The 25,113-nt window shown below is 46.3% G+C and overlaps 1 protein-coding gene across 1 annotated transcript in view; it reads right to left on the reverse strand.

Moving 5' to 3' along the window:
- Positions 1–25,113, reverse strand: part of HEPHL1 (hephaestin like 1) — a 537,160-nt gene that overhangs the window by 222,749 nt on the left and 289,298 nt on the right. Inside the window, exon 10 of the mRNA XM_069639277.1 lies at positions 3,223–3,373. Coding sequence (XP_069495378.1) covers positions 3,223–3,373 — 151 coding nt within the window. The remainder of the gene's footprint in view (positions 1–3,222; positions 3,374–25,113) is intronic.

The raw sequence follows: 25,113 nt of genomic DNA on the forward strand, positions 1-25,113 counted from the left end.
AACGGACATCATGACAGATACATTAGACATGAAGCACATAGGCATCCATGCACAAAGCTACACAAACACTTTAGTTTATTGCTGATAGACCCAAAGCAAATGCGTATGACTCACATAGTTAGAGGATGAACAGACATATACCTTTTTCTATGCTGAAACTGCAAGACACCTAAGAATACATATGAACGGCTTGCCACCACCTACTGGCAACTAACATGGATGGCCATGCGAATAAACACGCAAGCCATAGGTACATTGGAGTGAATGCGAAAGGCAAGACCAACTTCAGAATACAGGGAAAGGCTGACAGACGGATCCAGCTGAAGCATGCAGATCAGGCTTCCAGCACAGACACCATGCACAGCCTCACCAGGTACACGTCGGGAAGGAAAGTTTGAAGTTAGAAGAAGAGATAGGACACCTGCGAGGTACATGGTCATAATCCAAGAGAGCTCCATTTTGTGGTCCCTACACATGTGATCAAGAAAGCCTATTCATCCAAGACAGACCCAGGTGGCTGTTCCCATCAAATCAAAGATAGGATGCAATAGTTAAACAGGTTCAAAGCCGAATGTTCTGTCTAAAGGCTTAGGAGATCGAAGAAGGTAACTTATTGGGAACATGCAGCACCTTCAGGGTCATTCCCACCACCTTGAATGGTTGCACTTGGCTTGGTAAATGTTCAAAGCTCAAGGGCTGAGAAGATCCTTCTTGTCCAATCCCTAAACACCTCCCACGCTAAGCATACACTATGTTGCACCGGCTAATCACCTTTATACTAACCTGTAACTTTGTATTTGTGACACACAGAGGTAGTCTCAGGAGGAGCCACCAGATATTGCTTACCTAATGATGATACTAACCCCGTATAGAACCTATATGTAGTTTACCTTACTAACCAATCCTTTCCCATGTTAGGTTTTCGGGATGTAACTTGTTTTTGTGACTTCACTGCTTAACAAAATGAAACAACAGGCGCCTAGAGAGTGAGAGCACTTGGAGACTATTGCGTTGTTCATGTTGCGACCCCCGTCATTTGAATTGTTAATGCAGACAGTGAACTTTGTCCTATGGGTGGGTCTTCCGTTCTTGGGGCAGGGGATTTCCAGGGCTCAGTTCCTCTTGCAAGTAAACGGGAAGACTAGTAATGGTTCCCTTGCCACTCTATTACAAATGTGTTACTGAAAGAGGTGGAATCCTTTCTAGGTTTGGGATTCAATGTCTTTGCATTTAACATGGATAGGATGGGCTTGATATTGAGTTGCAACAAGGTCACTAACATATGTTAAGGACGATGGGAATGGTTAAGAAATGTCCTCTTTCTTGTGACGGTATAAGGGCCCTAACTATTAGGAATGAGGAGAGGACAAACAGTCCCAATATAACTCCATAGAGGGATTGGTCTTGGCTCACAGCATCTCCTGCTAAGCCAAATACCTATAAACATACATCATAATAACCTTTAGCAGCTGCTTGGTTAAGCTCCTCTCATGGAACAGTAGAGTCTATTCTAGTTTTATAAAACCTCATAATGATTCCACAATTTTATATCTTTTGATATATTTGATTTACAAGAGGTGTGGCTGATTACTCCTACTAGTTTGGATGGCTACAGTTTGTTTATAAACAAGGTTACAAAGGGCACAAGGGCAGCCCTTTTGGGGGTCTTATTCTAGGCACAAGTAACTATTTTTGTCTGCATACTATTAAATGGGAATTCAATTATTATGACATGATGGCTGTTAAATTATACTGGTGTGCTACAGGAAATAAGGCAGCAAACAGCATGTTAAGGATTCATATTTGCTGCAATGAATTGTCAAGACACCTGAACCAAATTCCGAATACATGGTATGCCCATTTTGTTCTGGGTGGAATCATTTCAATGGGGGATTTAAGATGTTGGGTTCCGGATTACACGACCCAGTGGTTTGCCCAAGAAGGGTCGAAGAAGTGTTAAGCTGGTCATGACTTCCCACATGACTTCTGCTGAATTTCAAGGGTTTTGTTGCATTAAATCAGCACAATTTAACTGCACCTTAACTAAGGTTTTTTCAGTGATTTTTTATATATGTGATATTTATTAGGTATATGAATATGAACAATATTAATATGTTTTGAGATTTGTAATGATTTAATGAATTGTGACTAAATATTTAATTATATGGGTTAAAGTTTGTATAAAGTAAATGCACAATATAAAAATAAAACTTTTTAAAAATGCATTGCGGACATAGTGATTCAATCACTCCAAAGAACTAGCGTACAGGAGCCGACAAAGTCAAGTGAACCAGTGTAACAAAGACCCACAGACCCTGTGAGCAAGTGCTGACCAAGTTCAGAGAACCAGAGGAACAGTGCTTTATGTGACTAGTGGTTCAACACTGCAAAGACTGAGCACAGAGGTACTGACCAAGTTGAGTCGACCAGAGGAATTGCCTTGTGGGAGGGGGATTCCAACAAACAAAACACTGAGTGCAGACACATGTATAAAGACACATTAATTAAACCCTTTGCCTATTGGGAGTTGTGGTTCAATCACTCCAAGGACGTAGTACGTGTTATCGAAGACAAGTTGGCCAAACATTACCTACTTGGAACTGCGATACCAATATTCCAAAGATCCATTGCAGCAGTGCTGACAAATGCAAGGCACCCATAATAGAAGAGCGTATGAGAGTGCGGATCCGTGGGCTCCGCCAACATTGCCCAATAACAATAGTGGGACGACTAAGTCAAAGCATTATAGGAGTTATGGCCCGAACTCAAGGAATAAAAGACATTTGACACATATTGATGGAAAACTAAAAACAAGAGGCACTGATGAAGGATGGTTTCCAAAATAGGGAGAGAAACTGCTGCGGACAAAAAATGAAGAGAACGCTGAAGCTATTAGACCACCAGTGCACAAACCTAATTGAAAAAAAAGAATACACGTTTTTATATTTTTCTAATAGTATTTACAATGTCATTACTTGGGAAGCATGTCAAATGGTGTAACATGTTGACACACCCAGTGGTCTATCCATTGCACTCCACTCTCCCCTCCCATTACCCCCTAGACTGGGATGAAAGCATCAAAATGGCATGATAAAAACATAAGTCATTCTACATAACACTCAACATATATAGCACAGTGGTCCTCTAGAAACGTTATCAGAAAAAAGTGTGGCTGTAGCTATAGTTTATGAGCCAAAAATAATCAATTAAACCTATACATACCATGCATTTTATTTGATTCCTGGAAATCTGCATCTTCTTGATCAATGCTGGATGGATCTCTAGCAAATAACTGGATATTTATTTCAAGATACCAGCTTAGATTCTCATCAAAAACCGTAAACAGCAGGTACAATTCTCTGTCGATTCCTTTCTGAAATTGTAAAGCAAATAGATGTTGAAACTCATATTTATTGTATCCCACCGACAGACAGCATACATATATTGGGCCTAATTACAAGTATGGCAGTAAGTGGTAAAATTGGAGGTAACTTAGTTACCTCCATTTATACTACTATGCCAAATTATGCGTTTTGGCTTTGAGTGCAAGATTTACCTCCAGCAAAACCCTGGAGGTACATTTTGCCACTCAATGCCAAAAAAATCGGCAGAATCGGTGGAATTACTGTGGTGGTAATTCTGCTGCGTTAATTCCACACAAAAAAGCCCCATTGGGTCCAATGGACACAAGATGAATGGGGATTAACACCGCTATCACCACTTGTAATCAAGCGGAAATTCCACCTGACCAAGTGGCGGTAACAGCAATTCATTTTCCCATGGATTTACCACGGAATTACAGCCATACTCGTAATGAGGCTCATTGTTCTTGCTCTTTTAATTTGCACAGTAGACAGTTAACATACTGTAGTTGCCATAGCTATTAGGAATCTCGGTCAATGTGTCATAGGTTCCTTTTTCAATATGCTGTACAGTAATGCTTCGCCTCCAACCAAGCTTGGATTACAAGCACCTACCTGAAACTCAATTCCATCAAAATGGAATTCATCCTAGTAGGCCATCCATCTAAACAGTAGGCTATCCAGTGGTGACTAAATGACGTTCACACCTCAGTTGGACCCATGTGCCAAATCAGTCTGTATAATGTTTGAGATATCTCTCCCTTCAAGCAACATATACACAAAAGACTGAACAAGCACTCCTTCGGAAGATAAAACCCATCCTCTCACTGAAGAGTTCAGAACCACGGTCCAGGCCCTGGTAATCGTACCCCGCGATAGATGGAGCCCCATACTCACCGGGATCCCGGTCACACACCTGGTCCCCCACTTCAAGAGGTTCTACATGCTGCTGCATGCCTCATAATGCAAACTAAGACATTTGACCAAACTGAGCCCATCCTAAAGGAATTAGAGTAGCCCCCCCTCTCAGGGCAGAGATTATGAGCTTGTGATAAAAGTTGTGTAGAAAGCCAACATTTTCCCCTCTAGCACCACCATTCTGAGGTGGGTGGAAGGATTGGATGGTAGATGTCTTGCTTTGTTGCAGCAAAAGCTGCTAACATCTCTTGTTGTGGGAGAGACATGTGCACCAGTGACACTGCAAGCAAATCTTAAAAGACTGCCACTTAATTTGCAAATGTGCCCTTAAGATTTAACTTTTAGCACATTACAAAGGTGGTGCTGCAGTTTGGGAAATGCTATATTTGTAAAGGAAAAAAACACGTGCAGTAGAGGTGAACATCAAGGAACAGGTGCGGTATTTAACACCGTTTTTTACATGCAAATCCAGGGCTCTATCATGAGAATCTCCTCGTAGTCCCTGCCTTGCATTTTTGATGGTTGCCAGGGCTGTTGCCAGGCCGTAAATCTGGTGCAAGCAAAAGTTGAGGCGTTCATGTCCCAACATCACATTCTTTTTTTGTTAGAATATTGTGCTTTTAAGAAAAGTGTTCTTCCTTCACGGAAGAACACTTTCTCTTATTGCAAGCACCTCAGAATCTGGCCCTCAGCCATGATACCTTTAGAAATTGCCTCAATCTATATTGATAAAAGTGAAAATATGTAGGTTTGTGGCTGGGTTAGTGGTTTGGCAAAGCATCGTTCCTTAAACAATTCCACACACTGTTTCACCAATCTGCACCATATTTTGCATAGTTACCTGTTGGGACCCTCCGGACATTACTGGATACTGTAAGGAACTTATGGTATCAACAGTACAGATGACAAGACAACAGATGCAAGTTTTAAAACCTTTATTAAATTCTTGATGTCTGGAAAAACACCTACCTTGCCTTATAGCTAGGAAGGGAGTAGTCTCTACCATCAAATAATAAAAAAAACACAGTCCTAGTCAGTCTATGTCAAATCAAAATGGCCTATACAAACACAACCTAATGCCTGCCCCATCTCTTATACAACAACTGTGTAAAGGGAAATGTGTATGCAAAGGAAATTCAGTGTTATAACAAAGGATCAAGGTGGCTGAGTCAGGTCTCCTCCCCACGTTGGACATCACAGAGTAAGGGGGCCCACGTAGAGAAGAAGACACACTCTGGCTAATGTTATTAAAATAAAGGTAGTTCAAAACGTGGGTCAAGGCCCGCTTGGCCTTCCACGTTAAAGTCATTTATTTTCAGTTCACCAAAAGTTCAATTATGTCTCCCTCTGCCGGACTCGGACCTCTCAAGAAATCAACAGTTCACATAGGCCTCCCTCAGCTCGGACCTCGCAATCACAGCACTTGCAGATGTTCCCTTCCCCAAGCTACATTCACATTTGTTAGGGGTTCTCTTGCCCCAACGTATTTCCTGTTCCCGGTCTCCCTCAGTCGGGCTTGGATCTTTCACGGATGTTGAAGACTTTTGAATGTGCAAGGCCTTTTCCATAGACCTCCGCAGGACCACTTCAACCTTCAATTCAGCTTTCTCTTGTGTTATTTACCCCAGTGTCTCTTGGTCTTGGTAGTTCTATAATACAAAGAAATGTTTAAAGAAATCTTCCTCTTAAAGCAATTACCTTTTTAACTTCCCTTTTCGACAGGATTAATCTTCACCATTGCGCATTTCATAGTTCGTTCGCTTTGTCGCTTTATAACAAGACATCAAACATTTTGTGGAGACTTTCGAGAGGGTTATTTCTTTTTTTGATGGACCACCCAGATACTGTACATCATTGGCTTCACAGTTATCAGTAACACGCTCGCAACCTTCAATCGTGAGATACACTGTTGTTGCTTCAATCGTTCCTTGACACAAACCGGCCTTTCATGTCTTTCGCTAACTCACCGGTTGTGTGCATTCTGTTCTGGTCTTAGCGGCTTTGATTCACGGGTCAAGGTTGATAGCATAGACTTGGCCTCGCCTCCCCAAATCTGCCGTTCACCCGGGAAGGTTTCTGGCGTCCTTGAAACACAATGCAGGTTTCTTCTTGTCTGGGATTTAGCTTTCTCTGTGTACCCTTCGTGGTTTCCCAGAGGCAACAAGCTCCTGCAGGGATCTTCAGGGTTTCCTACCCTTCGCTCTTGTCTCTCGATTGGCCGTCCTGCTCCAATGGGTTCGGCTTCGCCCTGGAAGATCTGCTCCTTCTCGTGTCCCACCTTGCCCAGATTTCCCAACAAAAAAGCCTCTGAACTTAAAGTTCCACAATGCCTCACTCTTCTTCTGCTACCACTTCACCAGCTCCCCTTAATAGCATTCTGGAGGTTTTGGGAGTATCAGATTGTCTCAATGGGATGTCTCTGAGGTCAGGGTCTCACCACCTGCCCCTAAAAGGCCTGAGCGTCAGTATATTACCCAGGGCAGAAGCTCTGGCTTGGGCGCTGTCAGGTAACCCCAGCTGCCCCTGGGTTGGCTCCCTGAAGTCACAGCTCCCTCGCCACACTGCAGCATCACCTGTACCCACAGGCTTATTGATCTGGCAGTCCTTCCTCCAGGCCTTCCAGGGTTCCTCCAGCTGCTGTTCTTCCCACTTGGCCCCTGTGCACCATGCAGCATCCCCAGCTCGCTCAAAGTGTGCCTGTGTGCTCCACCTTTTATACTTGCTGGGAGAATTAACAGGAGTCCGGTATGAGTGGTAACCCGGCCCTGCCAACTCTGCTTAACCTTGTTAACGGGACAAAATGGAGACTGCCCATAGGAATTAATTGCCCGCTGATTCCTATGGGTAATCCTCATGACTCCCAACATGATCTTCTTAGTCTCAGTCTTTGGGTAGTTAAGTAGGGGAATGGGATTATGGGAGATGTAGCGTTTCCTTTTTCCGGTTCTCCTATGACTCCCCTTTATCTTGTTACCTGTTGGAATTGGGGATGGGCCAACAGGATAGGACTCACAACAGCCTATGAAGGTGGAGGAAATGTCGGGTAGTGGTGTGTCAGAAAGGGTGGTATACCATGTATCTCCCGAAGGTTTTCCTCTGTCACGGCTCGCTCCCTTCGCTCCCGTTCCCACCACTTGGGGGCATGTTTTGGGGTTTCTTCCCTACTGGACATTTCCTCCGAACCTTATGCTACAGTGTCCTGATGAATTGGGAGCGCTAAAACCTTATTTCCCAAATTACTTCCCTTCCGGATCCATCCCAGGTTTTTGGCAGCCAGCATGCTACTGCTACTATAATCAAATGACTATGCTTCCCAGAATGCCTGGCTCACTGCCTCACCTCCTCCCTTGCAGGACAAGGCTGGGTGGAGGATAGGCAACACCTGTGGCTGCAGGTGCAGCAGGCGACACGCCTGAGGGGTGTGCTCGTTAAGCAGCTTTAAAAGCCTCAGTCTGTTTCAGTCCAGCGCTGGTCATTGTTGCAGCGTTCCTGTCGTGACTGGTCCCTTGTTCCTGGTTCCTAGTTTTTGTGCCCAGTTCTAGTTAGTGTTTCTTGTTCCTTGTCCTGGAATTCGTATTTGTATGCCTAATTGATTTCTGCCTTTTGGAAATCCCTTTCTCCCTTTCTCTGTCTGCAGGCAGCCTTTCTCTGAGCTTTCCTTTTGTTGTAGCCCAATTGCCTGTGTTCACTGTTTCCTAGAAATTGCCCTTTGCTACTGAAAGACTTGTTGCATTAATCTTTCCTTTACAGGTTTAGTTTCCTGCCTTTTCACCTTGGATGGGTGGGAAAGTTTCCCTTTTGAAATCGTTTTCACTGCTCCTGATCCTTGCCTTCTATTGGGATCCATGCCATGTTTTCCTTTACACTTTTACATTTATTTCCTATTTTATTATTAGGTGTGGGAAGCTGTTGTAACTAGCTCCTGTGTGATTATCTTTTGTTTTCCACACTGTATTATTCCTTCTTGCCTCTTGACTTGGGTTTAGGTATTTAGTCATCCTCACTCTTTGCCTTTACTGCCTTCTGGGTTCTTGTTTGATTTACAGGGTTGTGGGTTAGTACTGACTTTTGAGTGGTCTTTCCGGTCCTCGTGAATACGGACATCCAAGTGGTCTTTCCGGTCTTCGTGAGTACTGGCATTCATGTGGTCATTCCGGTCCTTGCGAGTACTGTTTCCAAATTCCTTATCCAGTACCGTCTAGAGTGTCAGCTTACAGATTCTGTCCCTGCTTGCCCTCTACGTGGGCTTAGCGCTGTCAGTATCTGTAATAGCATAGTGGGTAAGGAGTTTGCCGACTTTCCTTTCAGTCATAAGGAGGTTCTAAGTGCTTACCCTACATTCCTTTTCTTATAGTGGTATACACGAGTCTTGGGTATTGAATGCACGTTGTTATATTCAAGGTTGTTTACTGTGTATTTTGTGCACATTTCCCCTGCCATATCCATCGCCTTCTTCCTTTCCTGACAGAATGACCAGCCGTTGTTCCCGTTTGAACATGGCCAGATTACGAAGGAAAGGCAGCAAGGCCTCCAACAAGTCTTTCAGTAGCAAAGGGCAATTTCTAGGAAACAGTGAACACAGGCAATTGGGCTACAACAAAAGGAAAGCTCAGAGAAAGGCTGCCTGCAGACAGAGAAAGGGAGAAAGGGATTTCCAAAAGGCAGAAATCAATTAGGCATACAAATACGAATTCCAGGACAAGGAACAAGAAACACTAACTAGAGCTGGGCACAAAAACTAGGAACCAGGAACAAGGGACCAGTCACGACAGGAATGCTGCAACAATGACCAGCGCTGGACTGAAACAGACTGAGGCTTTTAAAGCTGCTTAACGAGCACACCCCTCAGGCGTGTCGCCTGCTGCACCTGCAGCCACAGGTGTTGCCTATCCTCCACCCAGCCTTGTCCTGCAAGGGAGGAGGTGAGGCAGTGAGCCAGGCATTCTGGGAAGCATAGTCATTTGATTATAGTAGCAGTAGCATGCTGGCTGCCAAAAACCTGGGATGGATCCTGAAGGGAAGTAATTTGGGAAATAAGGTTTTAGCGCTCCCAATTCATCAGGACACTGTAGCATAAGGTTCGGAGGAAATGTCCAGTAGGGAAGAAACCCCAAAACATGCCCCCAAGTGGTGGGAACGGGAGCGAAGGGAGCGAGCCGTGACATCCTCCTGCATTATCCCTAAGTGCCCCCTGCCCAGGTGATCCTCCCTTGCTTGTCCGCACCCAGGGTCAGGATCCAAGTGCAATGCCCCCCCCCCTTGCCACCGGAACAAAGGATCCCCGGGGTCTAAAAGTGAAAACTCCATCAGGTTTCTCACACCGCTTAACATTTGTGCACCCTGTCCCTTTCCCTGGATTTCAGCACTTTCAGACAAGACGGTTGCATGAAACTGGCAAAATCGTAGAAGGACCGGCCCCCAACACTAGCATGCATGTTTTTAGGACATTTGCACCACAATGCCCCGTAACAAACCGCACCACGCCAGGGTGAGGCAACAGGTGAGGAGAGCGCACAGTAGGTCCCACTATGCAGCAGCATGCCAACTCCAGCATACCTCCAACGTCTGCTCTGGGGTATGTCAGTCAGCCACACACGCCCATTCTCAGTGTAGTTTACTTCAGAGTGCAAAGCACATCAAGCTATAAGCGAATCGGAACAGTGACCTACAAGATCATTGATTTTCAAAAATTGGAGAGTGTGGTCATGTCTGTCCACAGAACCCATTAGAAGAACGGGTACTTTTTCTAGTCACATATAAACAAACAACTGCCTGAACACCAGCTTACCTAGCCACACAAAGAAGTGTCAGGTGGGAAACGTACCGCTAGGATCCAGACCATTGTGAGGATTGAGACTAAACTGACGTGCCTTAAGAAAACCGGGAAAAAGGTTTTATCTTGCTATGCCTCAGCCTACTGGAACATAATTCTAGACACAATCTTGGCTTGCCCAAATGCCCCTGCAGTTCATGAAGATACTCATGGCTCTGCTCTTCAGGGAATACCCAAAGGGTCACGTTGGACCAATAAATAATATACTGCATTCATTATGAAACATGGCTGGTACCCATCTCCTTCCCCAGCTTTATTGAGCACATCCCAAATGGTTACCAATACTCCACCAAAATGGATTTTGAGGCATTACCTTATCATCTTCCGTAGTACTTCATGGTCATGCACAACAGTCGCATCAAAACCCACCAATAGCTTCAGGTCTTCATAAGGCTTTTTTGGGATTACTGGTTTAAATCCCTTAATGCATTGAAATGGGTAAGCGATACAGACGCTGTAAGTAGCATCGAGTCCTACAATCCACTTCTATTCCAGCTTTCTTTAAAAGGAGAAATCGAGAAGGTTAAGTGCAGACAAAGGTGTGGAGGAACTCCAGTTTACCAATTGCAGAAAATTGGTGACGTGGGGTATTGTATATTGGTCAGAATTCATGAGCGATTTGTTGATGGAACCAAAGAGCACATGCGATCAATTTGTGAAAGTAGGGAAGAGGTAATGTCTACATGGGGTGTACTTTGTACAGGCCAGAGGGCTGCATACAGCCCTAGTTTAGAGGAGAAAGGCAAAGCTTAGAGGAGGGTTAAGAGAGGTGGTCCCCGATTTGGCCAGAGCTCTAGCAGGCACTTGTTTAAGAAGAGTTAGTACATGGTGCAGATAAGAAGCAGTAGATGTGTTGAAGAGAATGAAAAGATAAGATGTTGGTAGAAAGGCAAAACAGGAATTCCTCTTTCTTCTTCTTAATTATCAGATGCGTGGGCGGACCCATGCAGGCGCTTCCCCATCCTAAAGATGATGTGCACCAAACAAACCAATCAATACTTAGCTCACATAAACTCACAACTCCTCCCACCGCCCCGTCTGCCTCACAAAATCCAACAGCACACTGCTCCTCCTCCTGCCTCTCACCCAGTCACCTCCCAGCAAAGCCTTCCCACTCAGCTCAGCCACACCCAGCGCAGACAATCAAACCCTCATCAATTCTCTCTCCTCAACATGTCTCTCACACCTAAGCAGAAAATGTCCCACAGTCTCAGGCACCCCACACACCGCACAGTCCCTCGACTCACGCTTCTCCACTCGAAACAGACAGTCATTCAGCCCCACATGCCCTATCCTCAACCGACTCAGCATCACCTCCTCCCCCTCCTCCATTCCAGACTCCCCGCATCCACCTTTCCAAAGGAAGATATGGGGGAGGGAGGCTGTGAAAGATTTACCGGAGCAAGAACCTTATAGACCTACGCATTTCACCGACATGGTCTTGATAGCGCATTTCACAGTGATGTCTGGAAGGGCAGGGGAAAAGGGGAAAGAACAGTGTGCCATTTAGGGTAGGAGACCACTGCCACACTTGTCAGTGAAGGAGGTTGAAAGGAATGTTGTGGTGTAAAGACATGATAGAGCCTACGAAACAGATGTGAATGCCCAGGTGGGGGCATCTTTTTTATGAAGAGTTTTCAATCTGATGATTAGGGCCAATGTCTTCCTCTCCCTTAAAATCAGCAAGGGTAAAGCAAGCTATCCTTAAGAAAAGGCCATACGGGAGCTCAGCAGAATTTAGGACAATCTCACCAATTGATATGCATTTGAAAGTGCATTTCAAGGTACTTTGAAAAAGGCCATACGAATCGGCAGTGAAGGGACTTTGGATAGAAAATATGCAGGCAGGGATTAGGGAGGTCTGGGGGCAGTAGTGTGATATCAGCCCTTGCATTTGATAACAAAGAAATACAGAACCTTGAAACAAGGGGCCATGATGTGTGGTATTGCTGACTGACCTTCAGACAGATTTTGATCTGGTGTGCAAGAGCCAATTTTAATGCTCCCCTGCAGTGATATGGGCCCAGCCCGAATTAATCAAGGACATCAGATATATCATTACAGAGAACTCTGCAACAGTAAAAGATGGGAAATGGGGGAATATGCAGTTGCTTTCCCTTTGAAATAGGAGGAAGTGTGGAAGTGTGTGCTAGCCTGAACACTGTACTGTCAGAGACAATGTTAAATGTACAGATACTAAATATTGGGTTTCTGGGTCTCTTATTAGAAAATGACAATGCAATAACTGCCTGCATTAGGTATAACTCCTAGTACCCTTTAAGCGTTTCTGTAAAGCAATATGCTTAAGCATTCCTCTGGCCAAAGCCGAAGTTATGGAGATGTGAAGAGGGCTAGAAAGCTGGATAGGACAGTAGTAGAACAAGTCAAGCAGTTTGATTATCTGGAATCAAGGTTAGCTGTGGATGGCAAATTAACCCAAAAGTTTACAAAGAACCAGATGGCACTTCAACAAAGGAAGGTGGTGTGCTGTCCTTCCATTGAAGGACAACAGAGAAGGTTCTTGCGAGTTAGTATTTTTAGCGAATTAATGCATAATACTAGAATCACATAGCAGGATTAGTCGCATCATTTTGCATAATCTCATCTATAGGTTATAAAAGATATAGAACTGAATCAGTTTTTAAAGGATATTATTTCCTAGTACTTTTTGTATTCCTGTATTCCAAATGTTAAACATTTTGGTGCATCTATGCAAATTACATCTTAACAAACAAAAGAACACGTTACTTACCAAAAAGTAACGCTCTTTCAACTGGATGTTACTCCAACATATTCCACATCTTGGACATGTAATGTCCACAGCTGTGCTGCTTCGGAAATTTTTCAGCAGAGGGTGTCCTGCGTCAATGGTGCCGGGTCGATGTCCCTCGAAGGCATCCGTTGATGGTGACGTCATCGGATGTTATAAGTAGGATGCACAGCTTCTGTAGCCCCAGTTCATGTTTTTTCCCTCCACAACATGTGCCATAACCGCGCACCATGCCTCCATGACTACACATAGCCTTGTGGGAACGTAAGCTGCAAAAGCATGGGAAATTCTTCAGAGGTGCAAGCTGGGAGGGCGATGTGGAATATGTTTGAGGAACTATACCTTGCTTGTGGCAAAAAGCAGTACTTGTCCCTATTTACAAACAAGGCCCTTCTGATGACCCTATAAACTACAGACCCATTGCCCTGTTAGATCCTTTGGGCAAGATTTTTGCAAATATACTACAACAACTTACCAGATGGGCAAAAGGGTCACAACGACTGGCAACAAGACATACGGGCTTCACGAAATACCTTGGCATGACGACCAACTTATTCATTCTCAACTTGCTAAAACATGAATCGTACAGAGCAAAAACCCAGACCTATGCAGCATTCATTGACCTGCATTTAGCGTTCGATAAAATTAACCGAGACCTGCTATGGTCGAAGCTAACAAAATGGAGCTGCCCATCGAACATCTTTGAACCAATAAAACTTCTGTACTCGAACACCGAAATACGGATTAGACTTTCCAAAGGCAGCCTTGTAACACAACCCATTAAAACCTGGCATGGGCTGAAACAAGGCTGCCCTTTAGCGGCAGCACTCTACAATCTCTTCACTTCAGACCTTGAAGACTCTATAGCTTCTCCTTTAACCAATCCACCAAAATTTAACTCCGCAGTGCTTCCCATAATGTTATACGCAGAGGACATTGTGCTATTTTCCAAAACCCCTAAAGGACTGCAACAAGCACTGAAGAATATTGATACCTATGACAGCCAAAGAACTAGAAATCAATATAAAAAAGCAAAGTTATGGCACTTACAGCTGGAATAAGCCCTACGAACAAGAGTCTGACTTTCTATTTGAAGAATGAAAAACTCATCCAAGTTAAATCCTTCAAGTATCTATTGATGTGGATTAATCAGTCGACAAGTGAAGAACCTTGGGCAACTCACCTCATAACAAAAGCAAAATCAATGGCACGTCAAGCACTAATTATTCATAGAAAATTTGGAAAGTTCTCAATCAAACTGATTATTCTATACTACAAACAGAAAGCCATGCCAATTCTGACTTACGGCGGTGAAACCATGATCAACTTACACGATTACACATGGAATAAAATAGAACAAATCTTTTGGGCAAAGGTTCTCTCCTTACCCTATGTTGTCCCCGCGGCACGTATAAGATTTGAACTAGGTCTGCAGTCTTTAAACACTATCATAAAATGGAAGCAACTCGACCTAAGGAAAATCCAGAACACCGACTGCATTCCAGCATGGGATATAGTACGTGCAAATTCTACAAACATCAACGCTGCAGCTTTGAACAAGTGGAAAGATTTTGTCCAAGCACAAAGGATTGCTAACATATCATTCGACACACTTCTAAATCGACCACAAAAAGCAAAAATGCAGGTAGCAAGATTAGACTGGATGAAGATATCAAAAATCAGTATAAGTTAACCCTGAACTGCACAAATGACATGAGAGCGCTTAATGAACTTCCACCTTACCTCAAAATGTTTCCTGACTGGGTTATTAGAGACTTATACCTCCGATTATGATTGAACATTTTACCCACACAGGAAATTAACGGGCTCTGAAATCGAACTATCCACCGCGACCAGATGTGTAGATTCTGCAAGGAAAAGGACTCTATAGAATCTATACACCATTTGCTTATGATATGCACTGCACTCGCACCAAAACGTACCACAATAGTTCGATTATATCTAAAATCTACAAGGATCCTAGACCCTGAAGAACGTTGGTCGTTAATATTTGCAGGAAACAACAGAAGGATGATTACAGCTGTTATACGATTTTGGCTAGGCATACTATTATTGATTTAACTTGATTTTTTATTGAATATAACATGAATGTTTGAGCATTATTTTTACTTGTACTTTTCTCTGATGAAACATAAATGTAAGGTTTAATTATATAAACCAATGACATTTTTAATTTCAAAAAAAGAACATCCAGTCGAAAGAACGTTACCAGTTAGTAAGTAACTTGTTCTTCGAATGGATTGTGTCCTCCAACGTATTCCATGTCTTTGACAGACTCCCAAAGCAGTATCCGTGAACGGAGTGTGGAGAAGAATTTGGATATACCCAATCAGATGGCAGAATAGAGCACTGCTTTACCAAAGGCCATATCTTGACCATGGAAAGGATCCAGGGAGTAATGCTTGACAAGTGGATGGAAGACCACATTGCAGCATCACAAATATTTTTAACAGGAACTCCCTGTTGTAGGGCTGTGGATGTAGCCACGCCCCTGGTGGTCCCTCAGGAGGGTCCTTGCCAGCCAATCTGGAACATTCAGCAATGGTGAGGATAATCCACCTGGATAAGGTCTGTTTGGTAACAGGCTGGCCCAACCGGTGTCCAGTGTATCCCACAAAAAGTTGGTCATCCACTCTGACCCTGGACATCTTAGAAATATATGAAGTCTCTCCTCTTCCTTACCAGGATGAGGAGGAGGATAGAAAGTAGGAAGTACCACCTTCTGGCTCAAATGAAACTCAGACACTACCTTAGGTAGAAAAGAAGGACGTACCCTTGGTACAACCCTATCCCTGTGGACACAGTAAAGGGTGGCTTAGATGAAAGTGCATGCAACTCGCACACTCTGCAAGCAGATGTAATTGCAATCAAGAAAACTGTCTTGAAGATCAACAGGACAAGAGTGCAAAGGTTCAAATGGAGCACCCATCAAGAATTATTTCAAGGCTAGTTTCAGATCTCAAACCGGAACCTGAAAAGGGGACGGTCAGGAACACATTTTTGAGCCCTTTTAGAGACTGGGTAATCAAATGAATCTTAAAATAAGAACATTCTTCAGACGAGCGCTTGAAAATAGACAGCGCTGCCAGGTAACCTTTAATGGTACCCACTTGAAGACCCCTGTGAGCCAAAGAAAGCAAGAAAGAAAACCATCAGAATGGAACACTGAAAAGAATAGACATTGTGTCCTCTGCACCAGTCACAAAACGTACGCAATGGTACAGGGATTTGATTGCCGGACTCTTGGCAGAAAGCAACACCTCCATTACATCATCCGGGAGGTCTCAATCCTTATATCTCAACCTTTCAGAAACCAAGCGTGAAGGTTGAGAGTCTTGACCTCTGAATGGAGAACCTGACCCCCCTCTCATGAGAGAAGATCCTCTCTGTGGGGAAGACAGCGTGGAGGACAGATGGACATTTCTAGAAGGTCCAGGTAGTACGCTCTCCTGGCCCAATCCGGAGCAATTAGGATCATGTGGGACCCGGACCTCTGCAACCTCCTTAGAACTTGAGGAATGACAGGGACTGGGGGAAACACGCACAGAAGTGGGAATGACCAATCCACGACGAACACGTCCCCTAAAGCTCCTCTCGAAGGAATTTGATGATTAAAAATGAGAAATGTAGAAGCTGGCACGGTTCTAGAGAACAAACAAGTGCAAGAAGTACCAGGATGGTGCAAGAAATGTATGCCTATGTTTTTGTGCATAATATATGCCTGCACGATTACTCTCCGTCTTTGTGTTCCTAACTTTTCACTGTCTCTATCATGTTAGTACTTCCGCAGAGGCCCCTATCGTTCTTCCTACTATGGGAACTTCCTTTGATATACTTCATGAATGGTACAAGGCTTCAAAAGACACATGAGAGATGCAGAGGAAGATAATGAGGGGGTAATGCCTATCTAGATAATGCAGCACACTTGGGTAATAACATGTGGTACCAGCACATGAGGGAAGTAGGGGAAAAAACATCAAAGGACAGTTGCTAAATCTGCGCTGTCATCCCCTATGTCATGAATACAGTGCAAACTTTCATCCCCAGAGAAGTCCCAGAACACGATGCCAGGTGCCTCATTCATCTTGCAGCATGTATGACCAGAGGACAATTTCAGGGATGCTTGGTCACTTTACGATGGAGATCAAAATGGTTTTTCCATTCCAAGATGATTACATCAAGACTACACAGATGAAAAGGGAACCTGGATGGGAGAGTACGATGCCTGTGTATCCTGCAGCAGGACAGGAAGAGGTGGTCATTGAAGATATGAAGAGAATGGATTGCCCTGATGTAAGGGAAATAGCTGGATTGCTTGGATGTTGGGAATAAACTCTTATTCTATGGACAAGTGAAGTCCAAGAAGGGATGGGAAGGAGGACTGATGTCCTGTGCAGCTCATCTACTGAAGCCAGAATATGTACAAGAGGTGCAGAGAGTGAACAATGGATCTTTGAAGTCATGGGCCAACCATGCCAAACTGCTGACATGGGTAGAAGATCAGTCGGGTCCAATGATTGTGTTACCATTTGGCGAATGCAACATTGTACTTCTGAAGACACAAAGAAGCATGTGGGAGATAACAAAGGCTGCAAAACTACAGTTGACGTTTCCAGGATGGGAGAAGGGACAGCTGTCCTCATGGATCGATTTTTAGTTTATTTTGAAATGTCTTTATTAGCATTTAACGTTTAGTAGCATTTACAAAATAATCAGTTAAAGCATTATTTCCATAGAGGGGTAGGGGAAGAGTGGGGTTCTCAAAAAGGAGGGAGGGAGGGTAAGGGAAGCGAGTAATAGGGGAGGGAGAGAGCAGGAGAGGGGAGGCAAGGGGAAAAACAAACATAATGTATGAACTTATAAATAATAACAACTAAACTGTTCTCTTTGCCATCTGAGTCCATTAGGGGTTTCCCTTCGGTTCATGTGGATCTTCAGCGTCAGAGTTTCCTGGGTGTGGGACTGGCGGGTAAGTATTAGTTTGAGTAGATCTGCAAGTGCTTTCATGGGGCATTGGGTTTCAAGACTGATTCGGTATTGCTTCGGTGGTTAGGGGGTGTTTCAGGGGGGTTTGTCATCCGACGGGAGGAACATGTCTCGTGTTAGTGCTTTCCAGTCTTCAAATGTTGGGCTTGTCTCTACTCCTGTTTTCTCTACTCTATCTCATCACACCTTTATCTCGCCCCAGTCCAGTGTTCTAGTTCTTTGTACCATCTCTCAAAGTTTGGCCCTTTTGATGATTTCCACGTCATAGCTATGGCTCTCTTGGCTAGCACACATGCCATGTCCATGAGCTTCACTATGTGTTGCAGTTTGCTTATTCTCGGGTACGCAACAAGTAAGCATTCCTTCGGGGACCATGTGTATCGGGTCATCCCTGCTCTTCAGCAGGTCTGCTCCACTCTGGACCAGAACGTCCGGATCTTCGGGCACCCCCAGATCATATGCGTCATCCCCGCTCCCTCTAGGGCATATCGAGGACATGGTGGGTCGCTGGACTTGTAGATTTTGGCTATTTTCCCTGGTGTCATGTATGTTCTGTGTAGAACTTGCAACTGAATTAGTCTAAATCAGGCGTTTCTCAACACTTCTCTGGGAAAGTGTAAGATTCTCTCCCATTCCTCCTCTGTGATTTGTTCCCCCAGGTCCAGTTCCCACTTCGCTTTCAGAGACTCGCTTTTGGGGTTGGGTCTGTCTGACAATTGGGCATATAGTCTGGATATTGGTTTCCAGGCTATATAACAGTGTTGCTAGTGGATCCAGTTCCGGCTCTTCCGGCCACCCTTGCCACTTTGATTTGGCGCTTTCTCCGACTTTTCTATACCATAGGAATTGGCCTTTGGGCAGACCCTCCTCGACTACCATGGCCTCAAATTCCCTGAAAGTTCCTTCTGCGTACATGTCCCCCCCCAGGTGTAGACACCGTACCCCCTCTCATTGTCTCATTCGGATTAAGTCTGTTCTCCCTTTACATACTCCTGCTGCTATGGGTATGTCTGTAGAGTAGGAGTGTACACCTGTTACGCTCACCTGGTATCCACAGGGACGCCACCCAGCCGGGTTACTCGCTAGTATGCTTCTCAGCTTTGCCCTGATGTGGTCTGCGGGGAAGGTTCTGCCTTGTGGTAGAATTAGTCATTCTCTCCGCCCTGCCTTCTTTGCAGGGGCGCGTTGTCTTTCATGGGTGAGTGCAGTCCAGTTACTTCACTGACGCCGGGCCGTTTGATATTGTTCAGGTAGGTCTTATTGCTGTTCTTTAGTTTTGTTGCTATTCTGCATGCCTTTCTTTGTTTAAAATGTCTTTTTTCTCCCTTAGGTATGCAGAGCTTCAGCACGGCGAACTGGCTTGGTTGAGCCCCTCTGGTAAATGATGGCGCATTAAGAACACTGCGACCTACAAGGAAGAAAAAGAGTGTTTTCCTTCCTTGTAGGTCGCAGTGTTCTTCAGTGTGAGTGGAATGTCCGGAGTGGTGCCAGCCGAGAGGCAACCAGCCAGGTAAGCCTTTTGAGCAGTTCGTAATTTGTAAATGTCTCTTCTGCTTTCTTTAATGATGCCTCCATCTTCCTCTTTCAGGTCGTTCTGTCTGGGAGGCGTGTAGATTCGAGGAAGCTGTTCTCAGTAGCTGCGAGTGTCTAAAGATGAAGACTGCAGGTAAGATGCTGCTGCTAATGATGTTCCTTTTGTCTCCTTGCAGGTTCTGCATCTCCGAGGTTCGAGGGAATAGCTGGACACGGTGAGCGTCACGTTGCAAGCTGCAAAGTAACACGAAGCGTGTTGTCTTGCTTGGGTGTGGTTTAAATAGCCCCAACAAAATAGTCCAGGTAAAGTAGTCCCTAGGCTACCACACCCAAAACACTAGACCGCATAGCTTGGTTCCTAGGAACCAAGCTATGTGGATGCCTCCATGTTGGCTGACAATACAATAAAGTAGTTCCCAGGCACATTGTTTTTCATGGTGTATGAGCCTGGCGGCATAGGCGCCATGACTGGCCCCATGAGGGCTTTTGAAGAGGATGCCAGGCTCTAGAGGCCCGAGTCCGGACTCCACCTGGCCAATGGGTTTGCCAGAGGGGGTTTTGGCCGAGGGTCGTGAGAACACCCTTAGGGTGCTTCTGGGTTCTATTCCAGACCTTTTTGCCCAGCTCTACTAGCATCAGAGTTTCCCCTAGGCAGTCTGCCGGGACCCATAGGATCTCTTTCAAGCTCGCTGGGGCCACGTGTTGCCGGAGCAATCTGGTTTCCGGGGTATGTCCATCAGACATCCATTTGGCCACATGGCTTAGTTGCACAGCTAGATAGTATTTCCCTAGATCTGGGAGTTGGATTCCACCCGCTTTGTATGGCAATGTCGGTGTGTTCAGGGATATCTTGTGTCTAGTGTTGCTCCAGAGTAGTTCTCTCATCAGGCTCTCCAGTACCTGGAAGAAGGGGGAAGGAATGAGAATGTATATTGTGGAAGAAATACAGAAATCTCGGCAGTACTATCATTTTAGCTATTGCGGCTCCACCCATCATTGATAATGGTAGTTTTGACCAAAATGTAATCGATTTTCTAAGCCCATGCACCGCCACCTGTGCGTTGCCCCCGTGTGTTTGTTCTGGTATGTGCCAGATGTTGACTCCCACATATTTAAAGGTTTGGGGCTTCCATTGAATCCCTACTGTTGGGAGGCTGATTTCGGTATGTGTGGCCAGGGCAGCCAGCGGGGATTTTTCTTGATTAAAGGAGATCCCTAAGACTAAGACCCTAAGAGCAAAGTTTTCTAAGACCTCCAGGATGGAGGAGGGGTTCCCTGAGATATAATAGAACATCATCTGCGTATAATGAGATGATGTGGTGTGGTGTTCTCCCCCTATACTAATGCCAGCGTTGAAGAATTGCTTCCGCATGAATATGGCTAGCGGTTCTAAACCCAGGATATATAACATGGCCGACAGTGGGCAGCCCTGCCTGGTACCCCTCTGGATGTTCCATAGTCCCGACACTATCTTCCCAGTCTTGACCCTGGCAACCGGCGATTGGTATAGTAGTTTTATCCATCTGATGAAGGTGGCCCCCAACCCAAACTGTCCTAAGACCTCCAGGAGCTATTCCCAGTAATTGGAATCAAACGCTTTTGTGGCATCCAGAGAAACCACCGCATATGATAGTTGTAGATTTCTTGTTTGGGCCACTACGTGTTGCAGTCGGCGCAAATTCGCCGCCGTGTGCCGACCCGGTATAAACCCGTTTTGGTCTTCATGTATTAGTGTGCCGATCACCTTGGAGAGCATCCGTGCTAAGATGGTGGTTAGTATTTTAATATCGTAGTTGAGCATGGCTAACGGTCGGTATGACCCGCACTCATCCCTGGGTTTCCCGGCTTTGGGAATCGGTACTATCAGTGTTTCCTTCATGCTCTTGGGCAAGTACCCTCTTTTGTAGGATTCTCTGAGGTCTTCCAGGAGGATGGGGGCCAGGGTCTCACTGTATGTTTTATATAGCTCAGGAGGCAGTCCATCGGTGCCTGGCGTCTTACTTGTGGACAGCGATTTAATTGCCTCAGTTGTGTCCTCCAGCGACAAGTCCTCATTAAGGGTTGACGCCTGGGCTTCGTCTAGCGTTGGGAGGCCTATTTCTTCGAGGATGCCTAGTATGTCGTCCTGCTGTATTGTTGTCGTGTGACTATAGCTGGGCGTAGAATTGGCTAAATCTCTCGTTAATTTCTAGTTGTGTTCTGCAGATCTCTCCAGTGGGGGCTTTTATTTCAGTAATTGGGTATTTCAGGTGTTCTTTTTTGCATACCCACGCCTGAAGTCTGCCTGGTTTATCACCTTCTGCGTGCATTCTAGTGGAACCTAGTTATAATAAATTTAGCCAGTCCGGCCCATGCATTCTGGCAGTCGTCTCTGGCAGTGGCTAGTTCCTCCTCCGTTTCCCTTGTTTTGGGGGCCGTGGCTTCAAGCTTGGTGATTCTTCCCTCCCCCGCCTCTAGTTCCCTCCGTAGGGTTTTTCTTATACCCCCGGCGCTGGCAATAACCTCCCCCCTGATCACCACTTTTAGCGCTTCCCATATCATATCCCAGCCCTCCACAGAACCTATGTTGGTGTCGAAGTATTCTTGTAATTTGACCTGAAGGTCCTCTCTGAAGGCCCTGTCAGTGAGGGCCTCAGTCGGCATGCGCCACATTGTTATGGGTGGTCTGCGCCCTCTAGTCTTCCATTCCATGAGTAGCGGGGAGTGGTCCGATATAGTTCTGCCTAGATAGGATATTGATTCGACCTGAGGTAAGTGCAGCCTGTCCACCAGTAAGTAGTCAATCCTGGTGTACAGTGTGTGGGGAGATGAGAAATATGAATATGCTCTGTCATTCGGGTGAAGTTCCCTCCACACTTCAGCCAGGTCAAGGTTCTCTAGTACTTTGTTCAGCGGAGACTGGGAGGGGGAGGGGGAGGCCGGTGGTGGTGGGGGTCTAGACCTATCCAGCATACCATCCCGTGTATAGTTGAAATCGCCCCCCACATAAACAGCCCATGCCGATAGGATGTTAGTTTGGCACTTATCTGAGACAGGTATGCCGGGATGCCTTTGTTGGGGAGGTAAGTGTTGACAATACATATTTCTTGCTGCTCGATGCTGCCAGTGAGTATCAAGTATCTTCCCTCCACATCTGCCTCCTTGGAGTGTAGCCTGAAGGGCACTGAGCTGTCGATCCAGGTGTAAACTCCTTGTGCGTATTTGGAGTAAGGGGCACCAAAGCCCTGTCCCCCTCACCGTTCTGATATTCTGTTGTCATCCTCTGCTGTTAGATGTGTTTCTTTCAATAGTGCGATAGAGACATGTTTCCTGCGCAAATATGATTTGATGCTATTCATACGCATGTAGGAGCCCATCCCCCTGACATTCCATGTCATTACCCTGATGTTAGCCGCCATCATCTTGTTGCATTGTCTTGATTGGGGTCTCCGTTACACTCTGATTCTGAATATGTATTGTGGTAAAGAGTGCAGAACATTTTGAACAGTAACTTGGTAAACTCAACCAACTGCACCCAGCAGTTGCGCCACTTGGGCGGTGCTCGGGTGTCCCCGCCATCTCTTGGCCTTTCCAAGCCTTCCTTGGCGGGTTGCGATGCGGTGACAACAGGCCTGCATTGGTTCGTTCATGGGGTCATGTCATTCGGCGCGGGCTGGGCATCATGGCAGGCCCCTCGTCCTAATTGACAGATTCAGGTGTGGGTGGTAGCCTCCTGGGCAAAGTTACATTTGTAGGGTCCTGCTGTGTCAGTGCTACGAGCTTGTCCTTGGCTCTTCGTCGTCGGCCATGTTGTGTTCGAGCCACATGTTTGCTGCTGCTGGAGTCTCTAAGAAGATGGTCTGTCCCTTGTGTATGATCTTGAGCCTGGAAGGGTAGAGCAGCATGTATTTGAGGTTCAATTGTCTCAACCTGGCTTTGACTGGGACATAGGAGTTTCTCGCTCTCTTGACCGCCGGGGTGTAGTCCGGGTATATTGTTATCTTTGCGTTGTCTCTGCTTATTGCACCCTCCTCGCGTGAGTAGCGTAATATTACCTCCCTGCCTTGGAAGTTCAAATCCTTAGCTTAGGTGGTGGTTTTTTCTGGAGTGCCCTATGTGCTCTCTCGACAGCAAATCCCTGAGAAAGCTTGCCGGCGCCCACTCCTGTTGCAGCAGTGTTTCCATGAAGTCAGTGGGATTGCGTCCCTCGAGCCTCTCTGGAACCCAGAGTAAGCGAACATTGTTGCGCCTAGATCTTCCTTCGGCATCTTCAGCCCTCTCCTCCAGTATCCTGTTGCGTTTTTCTAGTTCCTCTTCTTTGGACCGGACCTCCTTCAGTGTTGTGGCCATCTCCTGTTGGAGATGGCGGTCCACTAGATCCTGATGAATGCATGTTGTCATGATATTGCTTCCAGGATCTGCGCGTCTTTGGCCTGTCTCTCGGGAGCCTTCTGAGCAGGATCAGGGGTCTCGGGTTCCGACCCCTGTTCTTTTGGGCGGGCCGCAGCAAAGGATTCCATAATACTGTTTTTTCCCCTTCCCCTTTGGGGGGGGGGGCATTGCCTCGCCTCGTTGACTAGGCCCTCCGTTGGGTGTCCAGCCGTACCAATCCCCCAGTGGCGCAGACTCTCGTTTGCACGTAGCTCTGTGGTCGCGGCCTAGTGTTCGTGATTGTGGGACCCTTCGTTGAGTAGTACCCTCACGGTCGTAGGTCGGCCAAGGCAGGTGGTCGTCGGGGGGGGCAGGAGTGCACAAGTACCACGTGATTGTGAGCCTGCGCGGTGGACTGTTTGTATTTTTGCTGCTTTTTAGTTCAGTTGCCCCTGTGTTTGGGGTGGTGTTCTGTGATGGTGGGGGTTTGGGTTGGGGCCCGCAACCTTGAGTGCCCCAATTCGAGCGTTGATTCAGGTGGGCCGCAGTCTCCGTAGTAGGCCCTTGGCTGTGGGTCTGCGGTGTCGCCTCGGGTCCTCTCCATGTGCCCGCGGGGTATATGTTCCCTCGCAAGGTCTGCCGTAGCAGAGGCTGTCCCCTCCAATGTTTATTCCTTACTGGTAGTGTGGCTCGACTCCTACCACCTCCCAGAGCCAGGCACCCATAGGCAGCTCCAAAACGGAGAGTGGGCCCAACACATTCAGGGGAGTCTCACTGGGCACAACCCCCGTCCTTCTCCTCTCGCTTCCCTTAATGTGGGCCTCAGGTCCTCTCGCGCTATGGGTGAGGGGTGCGCACTTACTGACCCGTGTGCCACCAGTCCACTGGTCGCTCGCGCTAGTTGGAGCACCCTTTTCCGGCGGGGGCCATCCACAACTCCCAGCCTTCCTCTGACAGTCCCAGAACGACAGGGTCACTCTTCCGCTTCACTGCACAGGCAACTTCCAGCGGGGAGCAGGGGCCACTCCGCGTTCGCACCAGGTCAGCTCATCAGCCGCGATCGCACTCCGGCTCTGTCCTTGTCCGCGGCTGCGGCTCAGGAAACACCGCCCCCGCTGGGAATGCGGATGTCTCCTCGCTAGTTCAACGCCTTCAGGGCAGCGCCCAGCGCCATCCACTGCTCTCCTTCCTCCAGTACCTGCAAGCGCTCCCAGGCAGTCCCCCACCGCAGGTATCAGCAGAGCGCCAGCCACCGGCGTCGCGGCTGCTCCGTGGTTCTTTCCTCCTGCAGTTAGGCAGCGGGAGCCGGCGTCGCCATTTTGAGGCCGCAGGGTCTTTAC

This window comes from Ambystoma mexicanum, chromosome 7q (assembly GCF_040938575.1).
Source record: "Ambystoma mexicanum isolate Mex_15411 chromosome 7q, UKY_AmexF1_1, whole genome shotgun sequence".
Taxonomy (NCBI): domain Eukaryota; kingdom Metazoa; phylum Chordata; class Amphibia; order Caudata; family Ambystomatidae; genus Ambystoma; species Ambystoma mexicanum.